Genomic DNA, 23,428 nt, shown 5'->3' on the forward strand with positions numbered 1-23,428 from the left:
ATCCTTTTTTTCCCAGTTTTGGCATCGTCGTCTTCTTGTTGTTACACCATATTGTGTGGAGTTCGTATAGAGAAATTTTACAAAAAATTTAAGGAAAAAAATTGAAGCGTGTTGAGAGTGGGATTTTACGACGTAGTTGACGTCGACAAGCGGGTCGGCGAGGCACTCGACGGCCAATTCCGAGTCGCCGCCGAGGGTGGCCTCCAGGAGGCGTTGCGAGACCTCCGCGGCGCAGTCAACGGGAACCACTTACTTTCCGGTGAACGCCGACAGCATCGCAAGTCGGGACAACGCTACGACTCCGAGCACCATCACCTCACACTTCCTCTACAATATCGGTGGCCCGCTCCGAAATCAAAATCCCTATTGCTCGGTGCGGGAGATTATATTATGCGCAACGCCTATCTCTTCCGAGTTTCTCTCTCTATCTCTAGAAATGCGAGCTGAGAGAGAGAGGAGACTTCACAAGAAGTGAGCACCGGAGTCTATTTTGAAGAAAAAAATAAGACGAATTTTCCTTACCAAACGGCGGAAAACATTTTTCGAAACTTTTTCAAGTTTTTGCCAAACATTGAAAAAGGAAGTGACTTCCCAGAAAATATTTTTCGAAAAAGTCATATTTTCTACGAAACAAACGGAGCATTAGTAAATCGCAACTGTTTGTAAGTTATGCAAATTTTTTTTTTTAGGTTATGCAAATAAAAGTTAAAAAGATATCAAGATAGTAGCAAAATTGGCTATAAAAAAAATTCGGTAATTTTAACAAAGTGCTAGTAAGTCGCCAATAAGTTACCTGGAAACAAACCACCGACCATTTGTCTGATCAACAGTTTTTTCTTGTCTTTACACGTATCAACACCCATTCAAATTTTGAAAAATTCACAGGTTTTTGCACCGAACGATAGAATTCTGCAGACCAGGATTGGCCCATCAAGCACTCTCTTCACCTTATTGCTTTACTCCAACTTCTTCGCATTACAGTGGCAGGGAAGGTCATCAATGGCCAAATCTCCAAATGATGCAACAGTCATTCAGAACAAGACAATACACTAGAAGGAAAAGAGGGGACAGGGTCAAATTCTATGCTGGAAGCTCTTATTTGCGAACTCCAAAAATCAACCAGTGCACAATTCTAGATACACATTAACTTTATTCCCCTCTTCTACATGTGTTAAATTATCATAAATCTGCAAAAAGATTGTATGTCTTGGAATCTACGGCAATAAGCCTCAAGGCCGCGATTGCTGCCGCAACGGACATACACCCGAAGAAACAGACATTGAGCCAATGCCACGACTTCTGAAGGGAAGACATCTTGTTCTGCATCGCCATCAGGTACATGTGGTTGGCGAGGATGAACGTGAGAGGGAACGTGCTTATCGCCCCCGTGAGGCTCTCGAAGTCGCCGAGGAAAGGGAGGAGGGCCGCAACCAGCGTGTTTATGGCGAGATATCCGCCTCTCACCAGAATCCTAAACGACAAGTTCTTGACTTTCAAAGCGCTCCCGGTGATGCCAAAGCGGGTGTCCATGTACTCGTACATTGGACTAGCAAAAATCTGCAGAAGACAATGGACGATGAAAAGGGTCAGAGCTAGACTAAAGATGGAGAAAATTGAAGAGTGTGAATGTAACTTTGCTAAAACACAAGGATAGGCGCAATGTGATTATGGAGATGATGAAACAAAATTGAAGAGGGTGAAACAAGATACATGCAACGAAATGACTGTTTGCAGGAAGGCGGAAATGTTGGCTAATGCCTTCACCCAAACTGGACCCTTGGTGCTGTTGAGCAAATAGGACGAGGTGGATGACCCATAGGCCCAATATCCGACAAACGTGACCGCATACATCGGTAAGCATCCGACGGTGAACTGAAAGTAGAGAGCTTTCAGCATGTTCTTTACAGCAGGTTCTCTCACCGTCGCCTGTCAGATGCACAAAACAACAGTCATTGAGGCACATACGTATGTTGTAGATTTGATGACGGAAGAAAATTTAAGCAGCATCTCTCCATCTAGCAGATGACGGACAAAAATTTCAGCAGTGTTGATGACAATGGAGAATTGCCATTGAATGGCCGTTTGGTGTTCTTACATGGAGAAAACTATTTCTATCATAGCTAACTATAATACGATCAGATTGTGTCCCGTCTAAATTGATCAGAAGAGTCATAGAGGTCATTCCCAAGTAGAATAATCAACTGTATTGGTATGAGTACTTCCTCTAAACTCCAGTGAGCAAAGAAGGTTTCCATGCTTGTTCTGTAAACTTGTTTTTTCTCTTTAAAGGTCAATGATTCAACTTCAAAGAGTACCTGAATCTCTGGAAGCATTCCTGTATTATATGCAAAAACAAGATTTGCTGCAGCACCAATGGTTGAAAAGATTTTGCTTGTTTTGTCTCCCGGTATGCTATAATCTCTGGCAGGAGAATTAAGGCCTATAAAACCAAGAATAACGTTAAGAATTTCCATGTAATTAGAGCCTTCTCTTCACAAAATATGATAAACTTGCATCTTATTTCCACCAGATAATACAGTTCGCAAAATATTAAGATGTTACAGAAGACGTGGCTTGCTTGCAGTTGGGAGGCATTCAACTGAAAGAAGATATCCTATTCACGGCAAACGATAGAGCTTGATGTGATAGCTTTCTGATAGGCATTTCCTTCAATCATTCATTGGTCAATTGGGACAAGTTCAAGCAGAGAGAATTGCAGTAATTTTCATTTGACGATATGTATAATCAACAACTGGGTATGACAAGTTCAAGCAGAGAGAATTGCAGTAATTTTCATTTAACGACATGTATAATCAATTAATGGGTAATTGGGAAACTAATGGGAAGAAACTAGGCATATATGTCAGCAAATCCAGAGAAACTTGAACAAATAGATATGTAAGATCAGATTACGTAGACACAAACAAGACAAATGGTGCTACGCTCAGCACTGAAAATAGCGTTCCATTTCAGTTTCTCTTTTCAAATCCTTTCCTGCAATCAAAAGATGTGGTTTTTAGCCCATTCTAGCAAATACTAGACAAGCTAGATAGCTAAAACTTCCAGATTCAATGAGCATGCAAGCACAATTTTAGGCCAACGACAGAGGCAAAAGAGAAGCCCAGTGGTCCTGATAGGCAAATTATGGAATAATGGGTATCATAAATAAAAAATGTTGACTTACCATCTCGTAGAGCCAATACAAATGCTATAACAATGTATATCAGACTGAGAACTGTGGAAACTCCTAGCCAGACCCTCAAAGCTGATAAATAAGGTATCCCGATGGCAAACAACGCACAGACAAAACCCGTTATGGCGATAAAGTAAGGAAGCTTCATCATATGGTCATCCCGGAAGAGAACATAAACTGCCTGTATAATGAGTACAAGGACATAAATACAAGTATTACATCAAGTGATCAGAACATCAGGAGCAAAAAGTCTAGATGGAAGAAAAAAATCCACAAAGTGAAATGCAAGAAAGTTAACAGATTTATATCATGTGGAAAGAAGAACAATTCGAAAGGAAACATGGGATTTTTTCCCTGTTTCTTGCAAATTGCATGATTCTTTGATTTAACTTGTGATGGAGTTTAACAGTAAGAAAAACTTTCAGCAAGTAGATTTTCCTTCCAGTTGATTTTACCTTCAGAGCCTCACCAGCCAAAATGATAAATCCAGTATTAATCATGAAGAGATTAACATACTGTAATCCCCATGTAAGAGAATAAGCTTTCCTACCTGCAGCAGGCAAGAAAAGAATAAGGTTCATTTGTATATCAGGAGACGTTTCAGTAATGAGAGAGAATAAAGATTTGTCCGGTTTGCTCTCGTACCATATATATGTCCAGCAAGGTCTCTATATCTAATGTGCCTCTTTCCACCAAATTCATGAAGCTTGGCAATGAGAACATTCGCATTCAGCGAAATAGCTGCTGCGGCAATTAATCCAAGCACTCCAGGTACCCAGCCAAGAGGAACCATGATGGTTCCTGAATATCCAAGAACAAAAACACTGTTGACGCCAGTGGTTAGGACGAATGCTGCCTGGAACCATGAATCTGCAACATACCAGAGAAAGCTAATTGGAAACGTGAAATATTAATCAAAATAAGCTAGAATTATCGAAATGACTAAACATGGGAGAAAAGATATATGTCGATCTTTGATATTGTAATCAATGTACTAGGTACAAGGGAAAGCATGCCCTCCCTTCTCCTAATACTGTTGATTGATCAAAATTCAGGATGTGGCCATTCATCATTCCTTCCTCCTCAGCTCTTCCCTCAAATCCAAACAGAATACCCGGGGGTATAGTCAAATAAAAAAAAAAAAAAAACTTCAAAAAAAAAAGCGCTTCTCCTGCAGAACAACAGAATGCCCAAAGACAACTTACATCTACTCCACAGATTCAAACCTTACCCTTTTTACCTCCAATCCTCCTCTTCTAAGTCATGAAAGCATTCTACCGAAAAGGAAAAATGGAAAAAAAGTCATGAAAGCAGTACAACATTCAACAAGAGATTAAGTTCAACGTTTTCCCTGCTTCAGCAACATCAGCAACGTTGATTGAAATAAAAACATCACCTCCCACATCATTTTCCCATCACGCTGACCCTCTCCAACCATTCAACATATCAATAGCCGTGGCAAGCACCTCATCAATCTACAATCCTCTCTGGCTGACTTATCAAGGAAATTGCACTTTCTAACGACAACTAAGGGTACACCAGAAATCCTATCATCCCAAATACTAATAAGCATAATCAAACACCGCCAGCTCCAAAGTTTTACACTGCCGCGCATAGACAAAGCGCAACTCAGAGACGAAAAAAATCAGTCCTTCCCGCACGAAAATGGAGGCAAAAAAAGAGAGAATTTGGTGAAATTTCTTCTTGGATTGTGCCCTTTTTCCATCAAGCGCTGACTAAAAAGTACAATGTGTGCATCCCTCGAAAGAGCTGTTTATTTTAAAACGGATCCGGTTGCAAATATTGGCAAAGGTCCTGTTGAAAGAGCAAGCCAAGGAAAAACACCAGAAAATCCCACTTTCTTACTCACCACAGAAATTAGATGCTGGCCAAGCTAAGTCAAACCTGTAGATGAAGGCAGCCCAAAAAAAAAAAACAAAAACAAGAACAAGAACAATCACGTTCGTATCCTACCTCTGCTAATGAGATGTGCAGTTTCCGGGATCTCAACGCCCTCAAAATGATCTTCATCATGGACCTTCCTTGGACCCACTTCACCACCTCCCTCCATTGTCATTTGCTCCTTCTCTTCTTCTTCTTCTTCTTCTTCTTCTTCTTCACCAACTCCACCGCCACTTCCCAGGAGCAATTCCTCCGCCTCCTCCAATATGCCGGTTCTTGTTGTCAGAGCCAGCGTATCTCGCCCCTGCCCTCCCCACTCTCGTATTTAAAAGCGAGAATTGATCGCAGCCAGCAGAAAAACCACCCCGAAAAAGAAATTTCAACCCAAGAAGAAAGTTGCCGAAGGAAACTGAAAATAGCAGCCACAAATTGGAAAGCTCATAACTTTACGATTATTTACTCAATGGCGTCCTCAGAAAAACAAAAAAAAGCGAGACCCTTCACTTTTTCCCTATCCGCCCCGCCCTGTATTTGCATATTTGCCCATCACAGAGAGAGAGATAGAGAGAGACAGAGAGAGATATGTGCGCTGCGCACTTCCCAAAAATTCGCGCAGTGTTTTGGGAATGGTCGCAGAGCTTCGAAATTTCCCGGGTCGCTAACAAGGATCACTTCCTCCCCCTCTCCCCCGGAATCATGGGCTCTCGGATTTTCGACAGCGATGAGATCGGGATTCGTTACTTTCGGTCGGGCCGACGCGGGAGGAGGTCATGGTCGATTTTCCTGATCTACGGACGATCGGACGCCATGTCATGTGGAGCGTTGGAATACTCCCTCCGCACCCTGCAGCAGAATGCCACGGGTCAGCCAATAGGAATTACGCACGCTGGCTAAAAACCAAAAATGATATAATTAAGAGCGATTTTCTCACGTTAATCATACTTAGTACTTACTGCTCCTATTAGTTTTATTTTTTATTGTTTGGTACACTTCGGGACTGATGTCTCCGAGGCAAACGGCGGGCTAATAGAAAGCTGACACGTGCGGCAAAAAAAAAGGCTGAGAGGAGAGCAGATATTTTATTTGACTTTTAAATTTTTTCGATATTTCAACTGACCATAAAGATTTATGGGCATATTTGAATATTATCACTTACGCAACGATTTTGGGGGAAAGGTCAAACACAAGGACAAATAATTTCCTCGTCCCTCTTATTTAGTTCTATATATTCTCCGTCTTCTTTATCGGCGATTATTGAATCATGTATCGTTATAATTGAAGGTCAAATAGGAGTTGCTTGTACTAGTATTAAGGAACTAATTGAGATGTCGGATTTGTCAATGAGAGACAGGTGGCGGGTTGTGGAAGTTTCCTCCATGGATGGAGAAGAAAAGTGCAGGTGACTCTCGGAAGCTGAAGAAGGAGCATGCTTGACGCAAAGTGACAAGCGCCCGTCTCATGAAGTACTCCGTGAGTTGAATTGCTCTAGCGTCAAACATTAGTGGAGTTGAGAAGGACGTAAACCCACCTTAGACAGGGAAAATTCTTTCAATTTTCCGGTCATGCGGCTCATGAGAAAGACGTTTTAAGTTGCAACCGTGCACAAGACAATCACGGCTTGAAAAAGTCGATTCTTACTAAAAGAAGGTACCGAAATTCAGGCGAAAAAAGTTATTCGGACGAGCATCACGCGAAACAACATGATCGATCGTTTTTTTAGCTCTTGTACCAATCATCTTTTCTATGTATATGTGTGCGCGTGCGGTGCTCACGGGAATCGAACTCTTGACTTGACGTTCTTTGACCCTATTTCCCAATCTCTTTATCAACAGGGTAGTATGTCTGTTGGCAACGTGATTGATTGGTTTCACAGCGTCGGTGTTGCAAGCGCTATGTACTTTTTCAATCCAACGACTCTGATCAGGATATAAAATGATAAAAAAAAAAACACCGTATTCTAATGAAATTTTTAATAACGAACACGCGTATCCCTTGCATGGAGGCGAAAGGTTTGCCCTCAACTGTCAATTCGATGGGGTCCTTTTCTTCCACACCAAGGAGAAGTCAATGGTATTGTTCACTGGGTGGACTGACTTTCAAAGCAATCATTCACGGGGATTTCGTTATTCTTAAAAATCTTAAAAATGAGGACACTTTGGAGATAATCGTGTCATCCAGCATTATTAATCTCAATTATTCGGCTTCATGGATTTGGACCGTTGTTTAAAAAACTGAAGCAAAACTAGTGGCGCAAATCCACCGACGATCCTGGCCAGACAACGCCCCTCCACTACAAAAAGGGAGAGCACCATTGTTTGATGTTGAGCAATGACGCTGTATATACTTTCTGTAAAGAAGACAGAGGACTATTACATTATTGTTGCCACATTATTGCGAAGAACTCGACGAGTCGTACAAAGATGCTCGAGCGTTTGCTGGATCTATTATTCTTCGAACATCGTGGCGGAGGCGAGAATTTAGGGCAAAGAGCCCGTCTTTTCGAGGTTGCATCGAGAGTCCGCTGCTTTATATAATATGTATAAGCGGGGAGTAATTTTTCCACTTCCTAAAACTGGTTTCGTATGGCATAAAGCAGCAAAAATATCAGCATCAATCAGTTTCGCCTTTCCGGTGAAATTAAGTCGGATCCATTCTCGTGTGTCAGCGCAATCCACGGTCATTGAAGAGTTACGTCTTCTCTTCGGATAACATGACAATTAGGCACTTTTAACCTATATGCCCTTTGTGATTCAGTTTTCATTAAGGCCCCCCAACCTGGAGGAGACGGTGAATCCTTGACCGATACATTCGTGCATACCAATTACGGAGCGAAACCGACTGTGACGGATTCTCGTCCGCGGAGAGGAGGCTTTTGCTTTCTTGAGGGATCAAATTCTCCGTTCTGAGCTATGCGTCCCGAACCCTCAACCCACTCGTTTGTGGCGAGGCCAACGCGCTAGTGTCCTGAAGAAGAATCTTTAACAAAATGCTCGGACAGGGACAGGGACAGGGCAACGACCGGATGAGAGCGACCTAGATATGCAAACCAATTATTGAGATTGTCCTGTCGCCTATAATCTCGGACAGATGGCCACAGGGCAGGACAAATTGAAGTTGTGAATGTGCTCTTCTGGCCAACATTAGAGTGGCGGATGGTGACGGCCCAAGAACATCTGCAAATGGAGATGTCCCTTCTAGTAGCTGCAAGGAGGAGGAATTTATATCTTGGTAGGTACGAGAATAGATACGAGTAAGGATAGGATCGTGTGTTCAGGACTGATACCGTGACCTTTTTCGTGTTTCTTGTTCTTTCGCCAGACATAGTAGTCCTTAAATTGTTCGTTCCTTTTCTATGATATCGTTTCTTGGTTCAACAAGAAGGGCCTCTAGGGGTCATCGAGCCACCGATTGTCCGATACGCCCTCGCTGCGTGTTGTGCTCAAGTGTGTATTTTTGTTGTAATTCCTAAAACAGAGCATCCCATCAATCCTCTTAAGAACAGTTTCTCCAACTGCCCCCTCAACAAGGCTCGAGATACTAACCATTGAAATTTCCAAGTGACCATACAAAGAACAGATAGACGTATTTCTCTAGTGGGCCTTGTGAGCCCGCACTCCTCACTGGGTCAACTCCTAACTCGACATTCTTCTTCATTTAAGGCCCGCAAAAGGATACATAGATGGAAGTAAACCATTTTCCATTTCGATGGACCCTACTGTAGGCTACACACCACAGCTCATCAGCCGTCAGTTAAGATATTTCAAACAGCTTGACATAGCAAACTCCACCAGATTTATTTATCATATCATTACGCATAAGTAAATGGTGCAACAAATGATCCGTGGATCGAAGTTTACTTGTTTTCCCTCAGGCTGCCTAAACATTACGAGAAGTGGAGACAGAGAACAAGAAGTTGATTCGAAACGAATTTGGTCAAATAGAAACTTCTCGTCTCATCAAAAAGTGGAAAAGCAACATTTACCCCAGCATCACAGCTGAGGCATACCTCACTAAATTCCTGTCGTTTATTCCAGTCTCAACCCACGAACTGTCATGATGATGGTTGATAAATAAGAAAGGGTAGAACTCCGCATAGAGAACACAGATTCTCATGGAGTAGCCACATTTTTCTACACCGTATTGAAGTTTCTTCCTCAGGGGCTGCAGAAGTAGACATCGGATGTGGACATGCACCCGAGAAGTTTCAAGAACAAAGCCAGGCTCACCAACAAGGGAAGAAGAAAGAATAAGCGAAATGCTTGGGGGGAAACGGGGGGGGGAGAAAGAGGTCAAAGGAAAAAAGTGATGCATCTAACATTTGTAACCAGATAGAAAACAAGAACATGAAACTTCTGCAGCTACAGAAAATGCACTGACTTCTCTTGGCACAGTTCAAACGAAAGGATAACTCGTTCACACGATCACAAACTGCCACAAGCAGCTACACACCGTGGTATCTAATCCTACTTAGAACACCTAAACATATTTGCCTAATCTCCACAAGGCCCGACAGGAGCTACAAGTTCACTAGGTCTGTAAAGCAAAATGAAAAGGTACAAACATTACCCGAGGCCAACATGTACATAAAGTTCAGATCATATCTCAATGCTTACCACCTTCGGCGTCCTTCCCCTCGACCACATTGATCTTTTCATACTTGAAGTCCGCAGGATGCACGGGACATTCCACCGGAAATACGGTGTGCCTGTTAGCAAAAAATGCCCACAGAAAGAGCCCCAAGAATGCCAATAACGCTCCACATCCTGTGGCAAAAATCACCCCAGCAAGAATCACCAAAGGGCACTTGCCTTTCTTGTGCAACTTTCCGTGCTCGCTAGCATAGCCATGCGGATCAGCAGGTAAAGAATGCATGGACATCGCAACTTTCCTCAGCTTAAACCTCCATGAGTATATGCTGATAGTCTGCGATGAATCGCCATTCGACGAGCTTATACCAACATAAACATCCTTGTGTCTCCACATTCGCAACAAGTCGATTGAGTATGCAATAATTGGATCGTATGGTCTTGGATCCCCAAACTTACTCAGTCTAACCTCAAGTCTTTTCGAGCTCCCGTCATAATCCACCCAAGACTTCAATTTCTCTCCACTACTCAGTACTAAACCTATAGACGACGCATTCCAGACGCTAACAGATCTGAAATTGCCCAAATCTACACCTACATGGTTCGCATTCACGTCCCCTACTTCTTCATTCATCGAAGTATCGTACTCAACGCCGACGAATCTGTGATCCCCAGAGAGACCGAACGCTTCCGCTCCAAGCTTAAAATCCCTAGGGAAAAGCACAAGAGCGAGGCCGTCGCTGTTACCAGGTGAGATCGAGAAGGCGAACTCGGACGAGAACGACGTCGGAGAAGCCGAGCTAGGGTCGACGAATTGGAAGGGCATCGGCCACTGGAGGAAGCCGGAGCTGGAAGCCGAGGGCCGGGTGACTTGCACGTGAGACCCGGCGCCGGCTAAAGTGGCGTCGCCGAGGAGTGAGATGCCATCGTCGAAGTCGGGGAGGCCGACTAGGGTTTTGGGCATGAGAAAGAGAGAGACGGAGACCCTGGCTAGAGCAAGCAAGGGGACAATGTGGACGATCAGGAGGCGAGAGAAGGAGAAGGTGGAAGGTCTAGACATGGCTATGCGTTCAGGCGTCGGAGTGGATGGTCGCTTGAAGCGATCAGGTGGTTTCACTTTCAGTTGCAGAGAGCAGAGAGGAAATGTAGAAGAAAGAAGCACGACAGGAACAAGACGAGCGTGGCCGATTCCCGCGCGTGGATTTCACTTCCTTCTTTTGCGCGTGGGTTGGCAGTACGGATTGAACAACTCTGCCTAGTCCCATTGGTTCATGTGCCTGCGAATCTGGGCCTGGCCCTGCCATTGACTTAACAATAAGGCCGTTCTCTTTGACCCGGTCAATGGGCGGACCGGACCTTGCACCGGTCCAAAATCCTTGCCCCTTTTGAATCGTGATTAGAGGCGAGCATCTGATTCCCGATCCAATTCGGGAATCACCCGAATTGGATCGAACCATTCATGAGTTAAAACCATAGGAATCCATTCTGTTCCAAAGTTAATCCTCTTGGCTGCTCGTGTAAAACCGGTTCTTTTACGGGTTCTAATCTTATTTAAAAGAGAAATATATAAGTTGTTGCAAAATACTTTTGATCCTAAGTGACTCGGAAAGTCTTGAGGTGCTACTACCATTTTGTTGAGAGAAGTTAATGTATCAATTCTACTAGATATAATTGAAATGGTTTAAAAATAAAAGAAAATACTTGCGATATAGTCCTCGAGCCTACCTTGAAACATGCCTGGAAGTTGGAAACCGACCACTTCTAAGGTGTCTCGTGATTTTAAAGACCTAAATTCAATCCTAACCGAGTAGGTACAATGTTTTTTTCATCGAAAACCGATACACCTAAACCCGATCATTCAACTTGCAATTAAGAAATCTAAAATCTTCAACATGAAATAGTTAGATCTAGGCCGGTTGAGCCATGAAGAGAGCAGTTTATGGCATGTATTTAACACTTTTGAAGCAGAAATCCATTTGATAACGTAATTTCCAAAGTAGAAATTTGTTGATTACTCAAATTCATTTTTTTTTTCTGAAGTAATTTTTTTACTTTAGAAATTATTTTTTACCCACTTTCAAAATTAAAAAAAAAAGTTAGAGAAGTTTAAATCTCTCAACATCAATATCTCTCTCACTTCATCCTAGCTCTCTCTCATTTTGACTTATTTTCATTCTTAGCACTTCTCTCTCTCTTCACCGCGATACTCGCTCTCAACCACACCTCCGATGTTGCCACCCATCGCCTATCACCATCGCCAACCGCCGGCCCCCTCTCCTCGGGTCGCCATGTCCGATCGACGGAGTAAAAAAACAAATAATAAGTTTTTTTTATTTTTAAAAAGAAAAATAGGAGGACGTAATGGATTTTGAAATTTATAAACATTCTCCAAAAAATATACTATTAATAATCCCGCAGGTACCGAAACCATTAAAAGAACGCCCAATAATTTTATAAAGTATTGTAAGAAGTATTTGAAATGCAGGAAAGAAATACCGTTTGGGTAATATTCCTAAAGGAGTTGCAAATGTATTTGCGGGTTCACCAATCGTTGATGGTTCTAGAACCGCTAAGCCTACGTTACACACAATAGTACCTACGATTACCACTAGAAAAATATATAAATGATTTGATACAAAAGGATTTTTTTAATGAACGTGTCACAATTAATTACTCCTATTTTTTTTTTCAAAAACGAAGAAAGAGATTCAATTTTCTCCCCCATTTACTACTGCTACGAAGAATCAAATTATCACTATATTTATTCCTTTTTCTACTTCTTCTTCCAACTGCAGGATAACCCCACGGGGTTGGGGTTTTTTTTATAATTTTAAAAATTAAAAATGATTAAAATAATTTCAATTGCTTGAGAGTGTTTTAGCAATATCATTTTCTTAATAAATTATAAAAAATAAATATTCTATGATTTGGTTAAATATATAAGTATTTAAGTAATACGGGGTTGAGTATGGGTTGGGTCGAGTATGGGTCATTAAATATGTACTATATGAAAATGGGTCAAAACGGGTTAAATGGATCGGACCACATTCGACCAAACCTAAACCCGATCCGATCCACCCACTCGACACATCCGGGCACAAGCGAAAAGACATTGAAACTATCAATGGTTTTAGCATGGATATACGAGCTCGGTCATCATATTCATTAATGTAATTTTCCCATAAAATTGATCCCCAAAATTATAAGTAAATCCGTCGGCATTTACATTTCACTTCGCTTGAACAATATGCATTTTAGTTTAGGATCGATAATTTTTCATAGAATTTTTTGTGTTAATAATATTTCTGAAGTAGAAATTTTCAATCGTTACAAAACAAATTTATGTTCCAAAAGCAGAAATTTTGTTAGTTATCAAACGAATTTCTTTAATTAGAAATCAACTTATGCTAAAAAATAAAAGTAGAAAAGTCAACTTAGAACTTTATTTCTGAAGCAGAAGTGTTGCCACGTGCGCCCTTAATCATGTTAGAATTTGAATGAAAAATTGATGTCTGTGAATTGTAAGCTTACTTGATTAATCTCTCTTATTTATACAGTTTTGAATCCTCTCTCCCTTATTAACTAGATCAGTTATAAGACAAGTACCAAAATCAATACCTAGCCAAAGTTAGAATGCGATTTTGATTCTCTAGTTCTTAACTTCGAAATTTTGGACTGGGGAGAGGCTCAGATTTTCATTTTCACTTTCACAACGTTGCCAAACATGGCCAATCCGGTAACATAGGATCGACGGATGGAATTGGGCGGGGCGAAAACTTTGTAAATCTGACCGTCCAAATCTATTCGATTAGATACTCCCCGCGCACGCAAGAGAGTTTCCCTTTGGGCGGGATGAGTTAGACCGCTCTCGGCCTTCCAAGGGGGCGAAATGGCCGATTTACCCCTGAGCGAGAGGGAGTCTCCCCAGTTTTTCATATATGAGCGAGGGCGATATCCTGGGTGGTGGTGGTGGCGGCGGCGGCGGCTACCATACCAGGCGATCAGAAAAGAGCAAAAACGGTCGTCTTCCTTCTAGGGCTCCTTCGTCTCGTCGCGCCACGTTGATGGCCGGTGCCTCATATGGTAATACAGCTCAAGATTTTTCACGAGCATCTTCCTCCTCGACGTCGTCCTCATCATCATCATCATCCTCATCCTTGGCAATGCTCTCTTTAATGACATTCCTCACTTTGAAAATCCGAAACCGGCAACTATGTCAATCACTCCTTCCAATTCATATGCCACATTCGTATTGCTTCGTCTGCCACCCGAGAGGAAACCAGAAAACCACCTCCAGTTTCCTCATCACGTCTCAAACCCTAGCATCGTGCAATGCGCCGGCCGGTGGATTTCGACCTCAATGTCATCGAGCCGGACAAAGAACTGGACCTGCCAGAAGGAGATGAAGAAGATGAGGAGGAAGAACTGGAGTCGCAAGAAGGAGGAGGAAGTGGGGCTGCTGGTAGTGGTCCGAGGAGCCGTGTTTGGTCGGCAGAGGAGGATGCCATGCTTTCTCGGCTCGTGGCTGCTTTCGGGCCGGTCAATTGGAATGCCATCGCGGAGATGGTTCCCGGTCGGAGTGGGAAGTCTTGCCGGTTCCATTGGTTTAACCACCTCGATCCTCGCCTCAAGCACGAACCTTTCAGCGGTAATCGCATAAGCCTACCGGCATTCTTGTTTCTCGTTTGTTTTTTACCCCTTTTGTGTTGTTTCAGCAAAAAGAAGAGTGTACCGTAAAGATGATACTGAGAACCGGTTTTTGTTTGGCATTGATTCGGTTTGAGTCCAAGTGGTGCTTAGTTTTGAGTTTAGCTTGTGGTTTGATGCAACGAAACTTTCTGCGAAGTTTGTCTTTCTATTTGCTCAACAGATTATAATTTGGAGGTTTTCTGTATGAACTCTGCTGTGCTTTTATCATGCAACATTATCCTGTTGTCAGCCTTTTTTCAATCGTAGCACTTGTGTGTGTGTGTGTGATCTTGCGTGCACATTGAATCTGTGGTGCTTAATTCTTTTGTGTACCTAGCAGGTCTTGCTTAAGCGACCGTTACTTGCTGAGAGCCTGATACATTGTTTCTTTTAGGCTTAAAGCTTGGTCATGTGATTTGCATGTCCTGAATTATGAGTAAGAGGCGGTAAGTGTTGAGGGAGGGTTTACAAGAACTGCACTTCCCTAATATATGCACAGGGGATTGCAAATGATCTGGTTTATATCAGTCTTAATTATTGTTTTGCACTTATGGCTTCAGATTCTGCTGTTTATAGTTACTTAATGGATCATATAGGTGAGAGTTTGAGCTTGAGCTAACGAGAATTGTCATGTGTTCTTCGTCATGTTGCATTCTTAGCTCAATGAAATTTACAGTCCTTGTACAAAATCTTGTACGGGGAGAGCACATACTGGTCACTTCAGATTTTTCAGTTGAAAAGTCGAATAATTGGATATCTTAGAGGTATGGCTGAGCTGTATGTGCGCATTTTGCAGTATGTCTGTCAATTTATCTCCTGATTATAGGTAGCCCTAGAAGGCACATTAGAAAGTAAGCTTCCTCAGTGGAATTCAAATCTGATACCTTGGTAAACTTATGGAATGACCAGCATGCATTTTTGCAGTTTTTAACATGCAATTTAACTGCCACCGTGATCGACTTCATATAGTTCTAGTGTAACCAAGCAGTCATTTTTGCAATCCTCATCTTTTTACACACTAATTTTGAATGCCATTTCATGATCCTCATCTAATAAGGTATGTTGCAGGAAAATGAAGTTCATAAGCTCCCAAACTTGAAGGACGACTGTTTTGTGCTAGTCTCTTGTTTTTTTTTTTTTTTTTCTTTCTTACGAGAAACTAGAGCTTACTCTAATGTATCTTTTCATTTTCCTCGAAGAGTGCTGGTTTCTTGAGAGTTGCTTCCAAGGTGTTTATCTTTGCATTTTCTCGAGGAGTGCTGGTTTTACTGGAGTTGCTTCCAGTGTGTGTTGCATTCTTCAAAGAACTTTTCTGTAGCTTACTGTCCTGGCTCTAGCTTTGCAACATGCTGGGCTAGGCGGGGCGTATTTTTTTGTACATTTTGGTTTTCTTTTCTATGCACGAGCAAAGAAATTGTGTTTGCCCCCTTTGTGTGTTTAGGACCTTAACGCCATCTAGTTGCTCCCTCAATTTGTAAGTCCACTCTAATGGGTTTCCTCTATCACTACAAATGGCAAGTGAAAGAATCGATTTCATGGATTATGTCAAAGTTAACTCATAGTGAAATTCTGGCAAACTTAACTCCAAGTAAAATCAGAGGATTCTTATCGGTTAGTGAGTCATTAATACCAAACTAATCAAGTGAACTATCCAATCTAAAACTCTAGCTTGAGAAGTCAAGTATTACTCATCTCTATTTGCTCTTGTCAAAGTCGTCTAATATTCTTCAATCTCAATCTCAAAATTACTAATTCCCTTGAAGCCCTATTGAACTGATCAACTCGTGTTAATGACCCTTAGTTACTAAAAACCCCACCCCCTTAAGAACACGAGAATCATATGGTCGTGTGTTATATATCAATGGCATGGCATCATCGTGTTTAACATACAACTATTTTGTAGACCTATGTACTTATGCTTCATATATGCAAGAGAAAATGTCATAAATATGTTAGCATATTGGTTGTTGAAATGAAGTTATTAGAGCCTATTGATGTTGTAGCTCCTCTCTTTATGAAATATGAAGAAGCCTCTCTTACTGTGACCAAATTGATGCTTGTTTCAAAGCAATGAGCAAACTAGTTGTAGCATTGGAAAACTTCCTTTTTAGGTGAAGATGGGAAATTTAGGTGCTTGTATTGCAATTGTCATATCATAGGATTTAACAAGGTAAAGAATACAAATCATCGAGAATATATGCTAACTCATGGTACCAAGCGATTATTGGTACACAAATTAAAAAGCATGACGGGTCACCGTAACTACTTTGGCGTCGACCTATCTGATCTCAACTTTGGGAATTACCATACGTTACTTTAAGATCATGAAACGGTGAAGGAGAAGCAAGGCAGGCTGGTTGGAAGATTTTGCTATACATAGTTTCGGTAAGGTACAATAGGACTCATAAGTAGCTTATCCGTATGGGTGATTGAAGAAACAAAATGGGTATATTCATGCAAAGCATCTACATATTGGCTGATAGAATGCATTCCAGGCTCTAGACGCCGTCCCTCAACATTTACCGTGCTTTAGAATGGCCATGATTTTGTTTTCAGCCCATGGAGTGCATTAGCCTAGGAAATCAAAGATCTAGAATGGGAGCGTCCACTATAAACACAAATGTTCACGTTCTTCTCTTCGAAGGCACGATTTTGGTTTCAGCCAATGGAGTGCATTGGACATAAAATTTCAATGACATGCTTTATAATGTAGCATATTCTTTTTCCTACGATTCATTCATATCTTTGTGGTCTTATATGGAACTTAGCTCATGACTTGAGATTAGAAGTTCCTGAAAAATTGCCAATCCGCGAGTTTCTAGCATTCAATCACATAATTTCTATTTTCATCCCTAACATCTTCTTGAAGACTGTGAGAATGAATTTTTATGTATATCCTCTTGATATAGATAGATATGTGATTCACTAGGAGCGATTTTGGTAGAATTATCTGGTTCATTAATGTGGTTCTAGTCATTTGGTGAGCTTCTAGATGATAAGAGTTATTAGCATTTTCCCAGATGCAAAGATCTTGTAATTTGGAGTCTTGGTCTACATTCCTTTCCAGCACAAGGAACTTTTGGCTTTGTTTACTGATGCTTCGCAAATCTTCTTATTGGAGGCTCATCATACTCTATATTTAACCAGTATCTTGGGTCAAATGTTCTATCTTGGCCTTCTTATAATGCTTTTATTTCTTCAATGACTTACATTTGTCAGTTGGAAGTACTGCATGCTGCTGATTTAGGCCATTTGATAACGTCACATTGTCTATTGTCCTTATAAAGAAAAGTGGTTTTTGAGTGTACTTGTCTTTATTGTGCTGTTCTGCCTTTGACTCTGCTTGGTTTTGACTAGGATGAGCCGTTTAATGACCTGACTATTTAGGAGGGTCGGGGGGACATTGGAGCCACAGCTCATGCGTCGGTTTACCGAAATCATATCCCCTATGCCACTTCCTTAGTAAATGCGATAAATTAGTAAGCTTGGTTTCCTTGGTTGGGATAGCTAGTACTAAACTCTAGTAGCTTAACCTTTATATTTAGATGAGGCAATGAGATGGTTTTATGGTTGTGGAGGCTATCATCATTGCGGAGTAGTCAGTAGATAGTCTTTCACAATAAAGTAATAGATGTAACTGCCAAATCAAAGTGGTGAATGGGTGTGAAAGGCATGGGAAGGTTTTCAGGAGCGTAGCCTTATTCAAACATCATAACGTATGGCCCACTTCCTACAATCCGACCTGAGGGTGTAGATGTCATGATACAAGTAAGCAAATAGTAGTAGCGCGTTGAGGTGGGAGCCAGCTAGTCTTGATATGAGTATCCATATTAAGTTATGGCACGTGTTTGTTGTCTTCTTGTGTGTAACCAGTGAAGGATAGTTCTTTACGTAAATGCCCATGCTGATGTTATTATTGGCATGTTTGGCCAGAATTGCTTGCTGCATGCTGCAAATGCCTGGTTTAGTATCTTGTATTGATCTGAATATCTATTTTGTCTGAGAAGAGTTGTTTTATGCTTTCCACATAGGTATGTCGAAACATTCTCTTTCCTTGATTCGACGCTTGACTTGAAGGCAGCTGGAGACAATGTTTAGTACTAATGGTCCTTTAGATAGCCTGCTTTTTTTATATATATCTAGAGCTATCTGTACATTAATACAATCTGCTTCAAGAGCATCGATTGGCAATTCTGGTGGCTCTTTTCCCAATTTAAATGAAATATGGTGGTTTCTTTCTTTTTTTTCTTTTTTTCTTGGATAACACTTCGTTTAGGCTTCATCCATAAGATTGCGTTTAGGCTTAGCCAAGCACAGATACATACACGACGCATGTATATTTAGGCCAGCATCAGAAACATTATGGATTGCGTGCCAAGTCCATTGACTTGTTCTATAGATTGGACAAAATACTTAATAATAGATGTGGGCCGATAAGATTTGGTCAAATAGAATGTTTGTGATTGTAGATGCCAGCATACTCTTCGAGAAATTTACGTCATAGCTTCTCCAGTAGTTGCCTCCTTTATCTGCTCAAGGATGAACTATAGGGGAAACCCTCTTTCCTTGTTTGGGAATATGATGACCCTCTTTCCTTGTTTGGGAATACAATGTTATTTCGGCGCCACTATTTAATTGACAAGTAATGTTGGTTGAAGATTCGTAGACATCTACATTGTTCCTTTAAGTGCCTCACTTCAGACGTTATCATCTTCAATTGCCACATGATGAGTGATTAATTCTTTCACTAGTAGACTTGTTTTGTTCATGTTTACTCTATTTGTTTAGGTTTTGCTTTGACAACATTTATACTCGTGATGTTCACTGGCGTTTTGCTTGTTACAGAAGAGGAGGACCAAATTATCATGATGGCTCATCAAATCCATGGGAACAATTGGAAATCGATTTCAAAGATGCTACCAGGTAGGACAGGTTATGCAATTAAGAATCACTGGAATGTCAGTTTGAAAAACAAGCAGGCGGAGCAAAGACGTCCCGAATTAGGTGCCAGCGACATGACAGCAGTTCAAATCCTGACGGAAATGAAGGCATCCACTCAAAAGGCACTGTCCTTCAGAGATGTGGGGATGAGTGGAAACCGAGAGGAAGGAGATAGTGGACATTATCATGGACATCAGAACTATGAAGATCAAGCACTTCAAGCCAAAGGAGGTTTTCTTGCTGCTGAGACAAGGGAAAACCCTCCTGTCCTTCGTCCAAAGGCAGGTTATGGCGCATTTAGTGTTTATTACCCTCCAAGTGGTGGTCCTGGAAATAGTTCTGGTGCTTCGACTGTGGTGCCCCTCCAGGGACCTCTGGCACAGGCTCTGGGGTCAGAGTTTGGTGTCCACCATTTTCTTGAACATGCCCATGGGGAGCCTTTGATTCCTCACCAATGTGGCCATGGTTGCTATTCAGGTCAAAATGGACCAGATGGTGGAAGCTCCTTGTTGGGGCCTGATTTCATTGATTACATTGAGCCTTCCTCCTCCTCGCGCCAAGAGCTGATGTCTATAGCAGCAGACTTAAGCCAGATTGCATGGACTCAAAATGACCCTGGCTATGTCAGTACTGGGATGCCAAGCATGGAGATGCGGCAGCCAACCCGTCCAAGCGAGAGAGATTCTGCTGCATTTGCTACTGAAGCATCAGGACAGGAAAATAAGAATGATCCCAGTGGCAAGTTGAAGGGTGTGAAGCAGTAATATATCGGTCGCCGAGCCAGATTTTGTGGTGCCAGCTCAAGTTGAATGTTCCTGTTAACATCACTTCTTTCTTTCTTTCCTTTTTAACATTCTGAATAGGACTTCTCATGACAATGGATGTGTATCGCTCGCCTGAGAATTGAAGGCAATCATTTGACGTTCCATTGGATCATTGTTAATTACGTTGTATCGGATTCTTATTTAGTGTCCATCAATGTCCTTGATTTGCTATTTCTGTCTACATAATGTTGGAGTTATGTAGACAGATTCTGCTGCATTTGCTACTGAAGCATCAGGACAGGAAAATAAGAATGATCCCAGTGGCAAGTTGAAGGGTGCGAAGCAGTTATATATTGGGTGACAAGCCGGATTTTGTGGTGCCAGCTCAAGTTGAATATTTCTGTTAAACGCATCACTTCTTTCTCTCTTTCTTTCTTTCCTTTAAACATTCTGAACGGGACATTGCATGACAATGGATGTGTTTTGCCCGCCTGAGAGTTGACGGTGTTAATTTGATGTTCGATTGGATCATTGTTGATTATGTTGTATTGGATTCCTTTTACTGTCCATCTAATGTCCTTGATTCGCTATTTCTGTCTACATAAAGTTGGAGTTATGTAGAGAGATTCTGCTGCAAGCGGGAGATTCTGCTGCATTTGCTACTGAAGCATCAGGACAGGAAACTAAGAATGATCCCAGTGGCAAGTTGAAGGGTGTGAAGCAGTAATATATAGGGTGCCGAGCCGGACTTTGTGGTGCTAGCTCAAGTTTAATGTTTCTGTTAAATGCATCACTTATTTCTTTCTTTCCTTCCTTTTTATCATTCTGAGGGACGTTGCATGACAATGGAGTCGGTGACTCCATGTGATTTGTCCGCCTGAGAATTGACAACAATAATCTGATGTTCCGTTGCATCATTGTCAATTATGTTGTGTTGGATTCTTTTTGTCCTGTCCATCTAATGTCCTTGATTCGCTATTGCTGTCTGCATAATGCTTGAATTGCAGCATTTCAATCTGTGGGGGCAATTTCGCAACTTTTCAAAATGCAAGTTTTCTTGACTGATGAAGTTCAAACTCTATTGTATGGGGATGGTCTTTTCATCGGCTTGAAGATCTGATGAACAAAGATTCCGTGGCTGATTAGTGTTAAGATAAGAAAGGAGGAGAAGAAGAAAGAAATCTCATGATGTGTGTGAAATAGTCAGCAAAACCATGCCAGTGGGAACTTTAGATTGGTTGGTTAAGAAGCATCTGGCTCATGATTTTGATGCTAGTGAGTAGTGACTGGGAAGTACTTGTGAAAACAGAACAATTCATTTCTGGTGACTTGATGGGCACATCATATGTCCACAACAAAACCAAAAGCTTAAACCAAACCACCCAAAACTACTAAAGCTGATAAACAAGCCGGAAAATGTCCATCGTGTGAATTCAGGCGGCCATACCTGACCCATGCTCCTGCTGTAGACAGGAATAGGAATGTCTTCAAAGAAACGGGTGTCACCTGAGATCGCAGCTGCGGTTTATGCTGACGATTCGTAGATCGCAGCTGCGGTTTATGCTGACGATTCGTTAGAGCCGAAGACGAACGATTCAGATGCTAAGATATGATTGGCCAATCCATCCAGGGATCGGAACGAAGACCCTCCTTGCCGCAAACAACTATCCGCCTTCTCCTTTAATTGTGCTGCCCTCTCTCTTACCTCTTCCCGTTCTTTCTCCACCAGCAGCTTTCGGATAGCCTCTGCAATCTTCCTTCTCTCCAGCCCGTTGTTCAAGTGCAGTCCTACTCTCCAAACGTCACTCACAAATCTCGCATTGACCTTTTGGTCCGAGAAACAGGGCATGCATATCATCGGAACCCCTTCAGAAATGCTCTCAAGAGTCGAGTTCCATCCGTTGTGAGTCCAAAACGCTCCGACAGCCCGGTGAGCCAGCACTTCTTGTTGAGGAGCCCATGTCACAATCTTCCCCCTCTCCTCTAAAGCCGCCAGAAAGCAACTGGGCAACTTCTCTAGAGCTTCCGAGCCGTGCACTGACCCCGGTCGAACCACCCACAAGAACGGCTGCTGGCTATCGGCTAGACCTAAAGCTATTTCGGAATATTCCGACTCGCTCACGGCGGCGATGCTTCCGAAGCTCACGTAGACCACTGAGTTAGGGGCTTGTTTGTCTAGCCAGGAAATGCAACTCTGGTCTTCCGCCAAGAGACTACCCGAAGAAGATGAACTGCATTTATGAAATGGGCCGATTGGGAAAATTGCGATCGGATATTCTTGGCGGAGTAAAGAAAGAGCAGGCTGCTCGAGGTCTTCGAATGTGTTCAGGATGACTCCTGCAGAGTCCCTGAGTCCCTCAATCATGTCACTCAGAAGCTGGTCGAGCTGTTTGGGTTCCGCAGTGTTGATTCCTGGAAGGTCCTTCACTTGTAATGGCGGAAACTCGGCCACGGGATCTTCTAGTCGACATTCTGATATGCAGAGAGCCAGAAAGAAAACTGTCATTCTCACTTCAGTGGCAAAGTGCTGCTAATAAGAGAATACAATCATCATATCTCGTATATTGCAATCAGCCAGGGAATGCCCAGTATATGTCAGGAACAGAAGCTCAAAGCATCAATCCTAGAGACAAGAAAACTGTCATACCTTCTATTGGGAGGTACCCTCTTTCCCTGAGCAGCCGAAACCTGGCGAAAACACGAAGCGACGTGGCACCGCCGGTCCGTAACACCATCCTGCGCACTCCTGCCCTTTCCGCCACATCCCGTGTGAACCCGAACAGGGCGTCCACTATCAGGCACGTGATCGGCGTGTCCGGGGATGACGCTTCTTCTCTCAAGCGTTCCTCGAAGGGAGCAGCGCACCTGGCATTGATGAGCGCCATCAAGCGGACCAAGTCTGATGTGGAGACCTCTGACTGGCCAAGGCCGTCGCCGATGGAGCGAAAGGCGAAGTGGGGGTGTGAGGACGGATCGGGAGCGTTCAAGTCGGTGTGCAGGATGGTGATGGAGAAGCCTCGGTTGTGGAGGATCTGAGCCAGTTGGAGCATTGGGTTGATGTGGCCCTGGAACGGCACAGGGAAGAGGACGAGACGGCGGTTGTTTCTTTGATTCATTTTGGATTGAGTTTGTGTCGGGTCACAGTGACACACTCGAAAGCTTGTAGCTTTGGATTGAATTTGATTCGAGGTTGGTCATACAAAGAAACTGGGATAGATGCAGGCAATGGGTTTCTGCAGATTTGGGAACTCTTGACTGCAACTATGTTCATCGAAGTTAGGAACATTGAATATTTTATCAGGTCATATGAAGACTGCTGACTGGAATGGAGTGGATGAAGACAAATTTGAGAA

At 42.3% G+C, this 23,428-nt stretch overlaps 4 protein-coding genes across 5 annotated transcripts; 1 reads left to right on the top strand and 3 right to left on the bottom strand.

The window, feature by feature from the left end:
• Positions 1-1,072: 1,072 nt before the first annotated feature.
• On the bottom strand, positions 1,073-5,628 carry LOC115743716 (proline transporter 2-like). Its single transcript, XM_030678635.2, has 7 exons — positions 5,168-5,628; positions 3,839-4,063; positions 3,649-3,743; positions 3,185-3,374; positions 2,316-2,440; positions 1,711-1,926; positions 1,073-1,557 (listed from the first exon to the last, which is right to left on the bottom strand). The coding sequence occupies exons 1-7, from the start codon at positions 5,268-5,270 to the stop codon at positions 1,180-1,182; spliced, it is 1,332 nt and encodes a 443-aa protein (XP_030534495.1). The 5' UTR covers positions 5,271-5,628; the 3' UTR covers positions 1,073-1,179.
• Positions 5,629-9,697: 4,069 nt separating this feature from the next.
• LOC115743771 (L-type lectin-domain containing receptor kinase VIII.2-like) lies at positions 9,698-10,741 on the bottom strand. The gene has a single exon (XM_030678723.2). The coding sequence runs from the start codon at positions 10,739-10,741 to the stop codon at positions 9,698-9,700; it is 1,044 nt and encodes a 347-aa protein (XP_030534583.1).
• Positions 10,742-14,032: 3,291 nt separating this feature from the next.
• LOC115743812 (transcription factor MYB25-like) lies at positions 14,033-20,883 on the top strand. The gene is made up of 2 exons (XM_030678786.2): positions 14,033-14,329; positions 19,216-20,883. Exons 1-2 carry the CDS (start codon positions 14,188-14,190, stop codon positions 20,073-20,075), a joined length of 1,002 nt encoding a protein of 333 aa, XP_030534646.2. The 5' UTR covers positions 14,033-14,187; the 3' UTR covers positions 20,076-20,883.
• Positions 20,884-21,269: 386 nt separating this feature from the next.
• On the bottom strand, positions 21,270-23,423 carry LOC115743782 (UDP-glycosyltransferase 76F1-like). Of its 2 annotated transcripts, none has more exons than XM_030678748.2 (3): positions 22,723-23,423; positions 21,620-22,547; positions 21,270-21,586 (listed from the first exon to the last, which is right to left on the bottom strand). In XM_030678748.2, exons 1-2 carry the CDS (start codon positions 23,189-23,191, stop codon positions 21,634-21,636), a joined length of 1,383 nt encoding a protein of 460 aa, XP_030534608.1. In that variant the 5' UTR covers positions 23,192-23,423; the 3' UTR covers positions 21,270-21,586; positions 21,620-21,633. The 2 variants fall into 2 exon arrangements, with proteins under 2 accessions (XP_030534608.1, XP_048135333.1); XM_048279376.1 differs by having other exon boundaries at positions 21,270-21,617; positions 21,651-22,553.
• Positions 23,424-23,428: the final 5 nt, after the last annotated feature.

This window comes from Rhodamnia argentea, chromosome 5 (genome assembly GCF_020921035.1).
Source record: "Rhodamnia argentea isolate NSW1041297 chromosome 5, ASM2092103v1, whole genome shotgun sequence".
Classification (NCBI taxonomy): domain Eukaryota; kingdom Viridiplantae; phylum Streptophyta; class Magnoliopsida; order Myrtales; family Myrtaceae; genus Rhodamnia; species Rhodamnia argentea.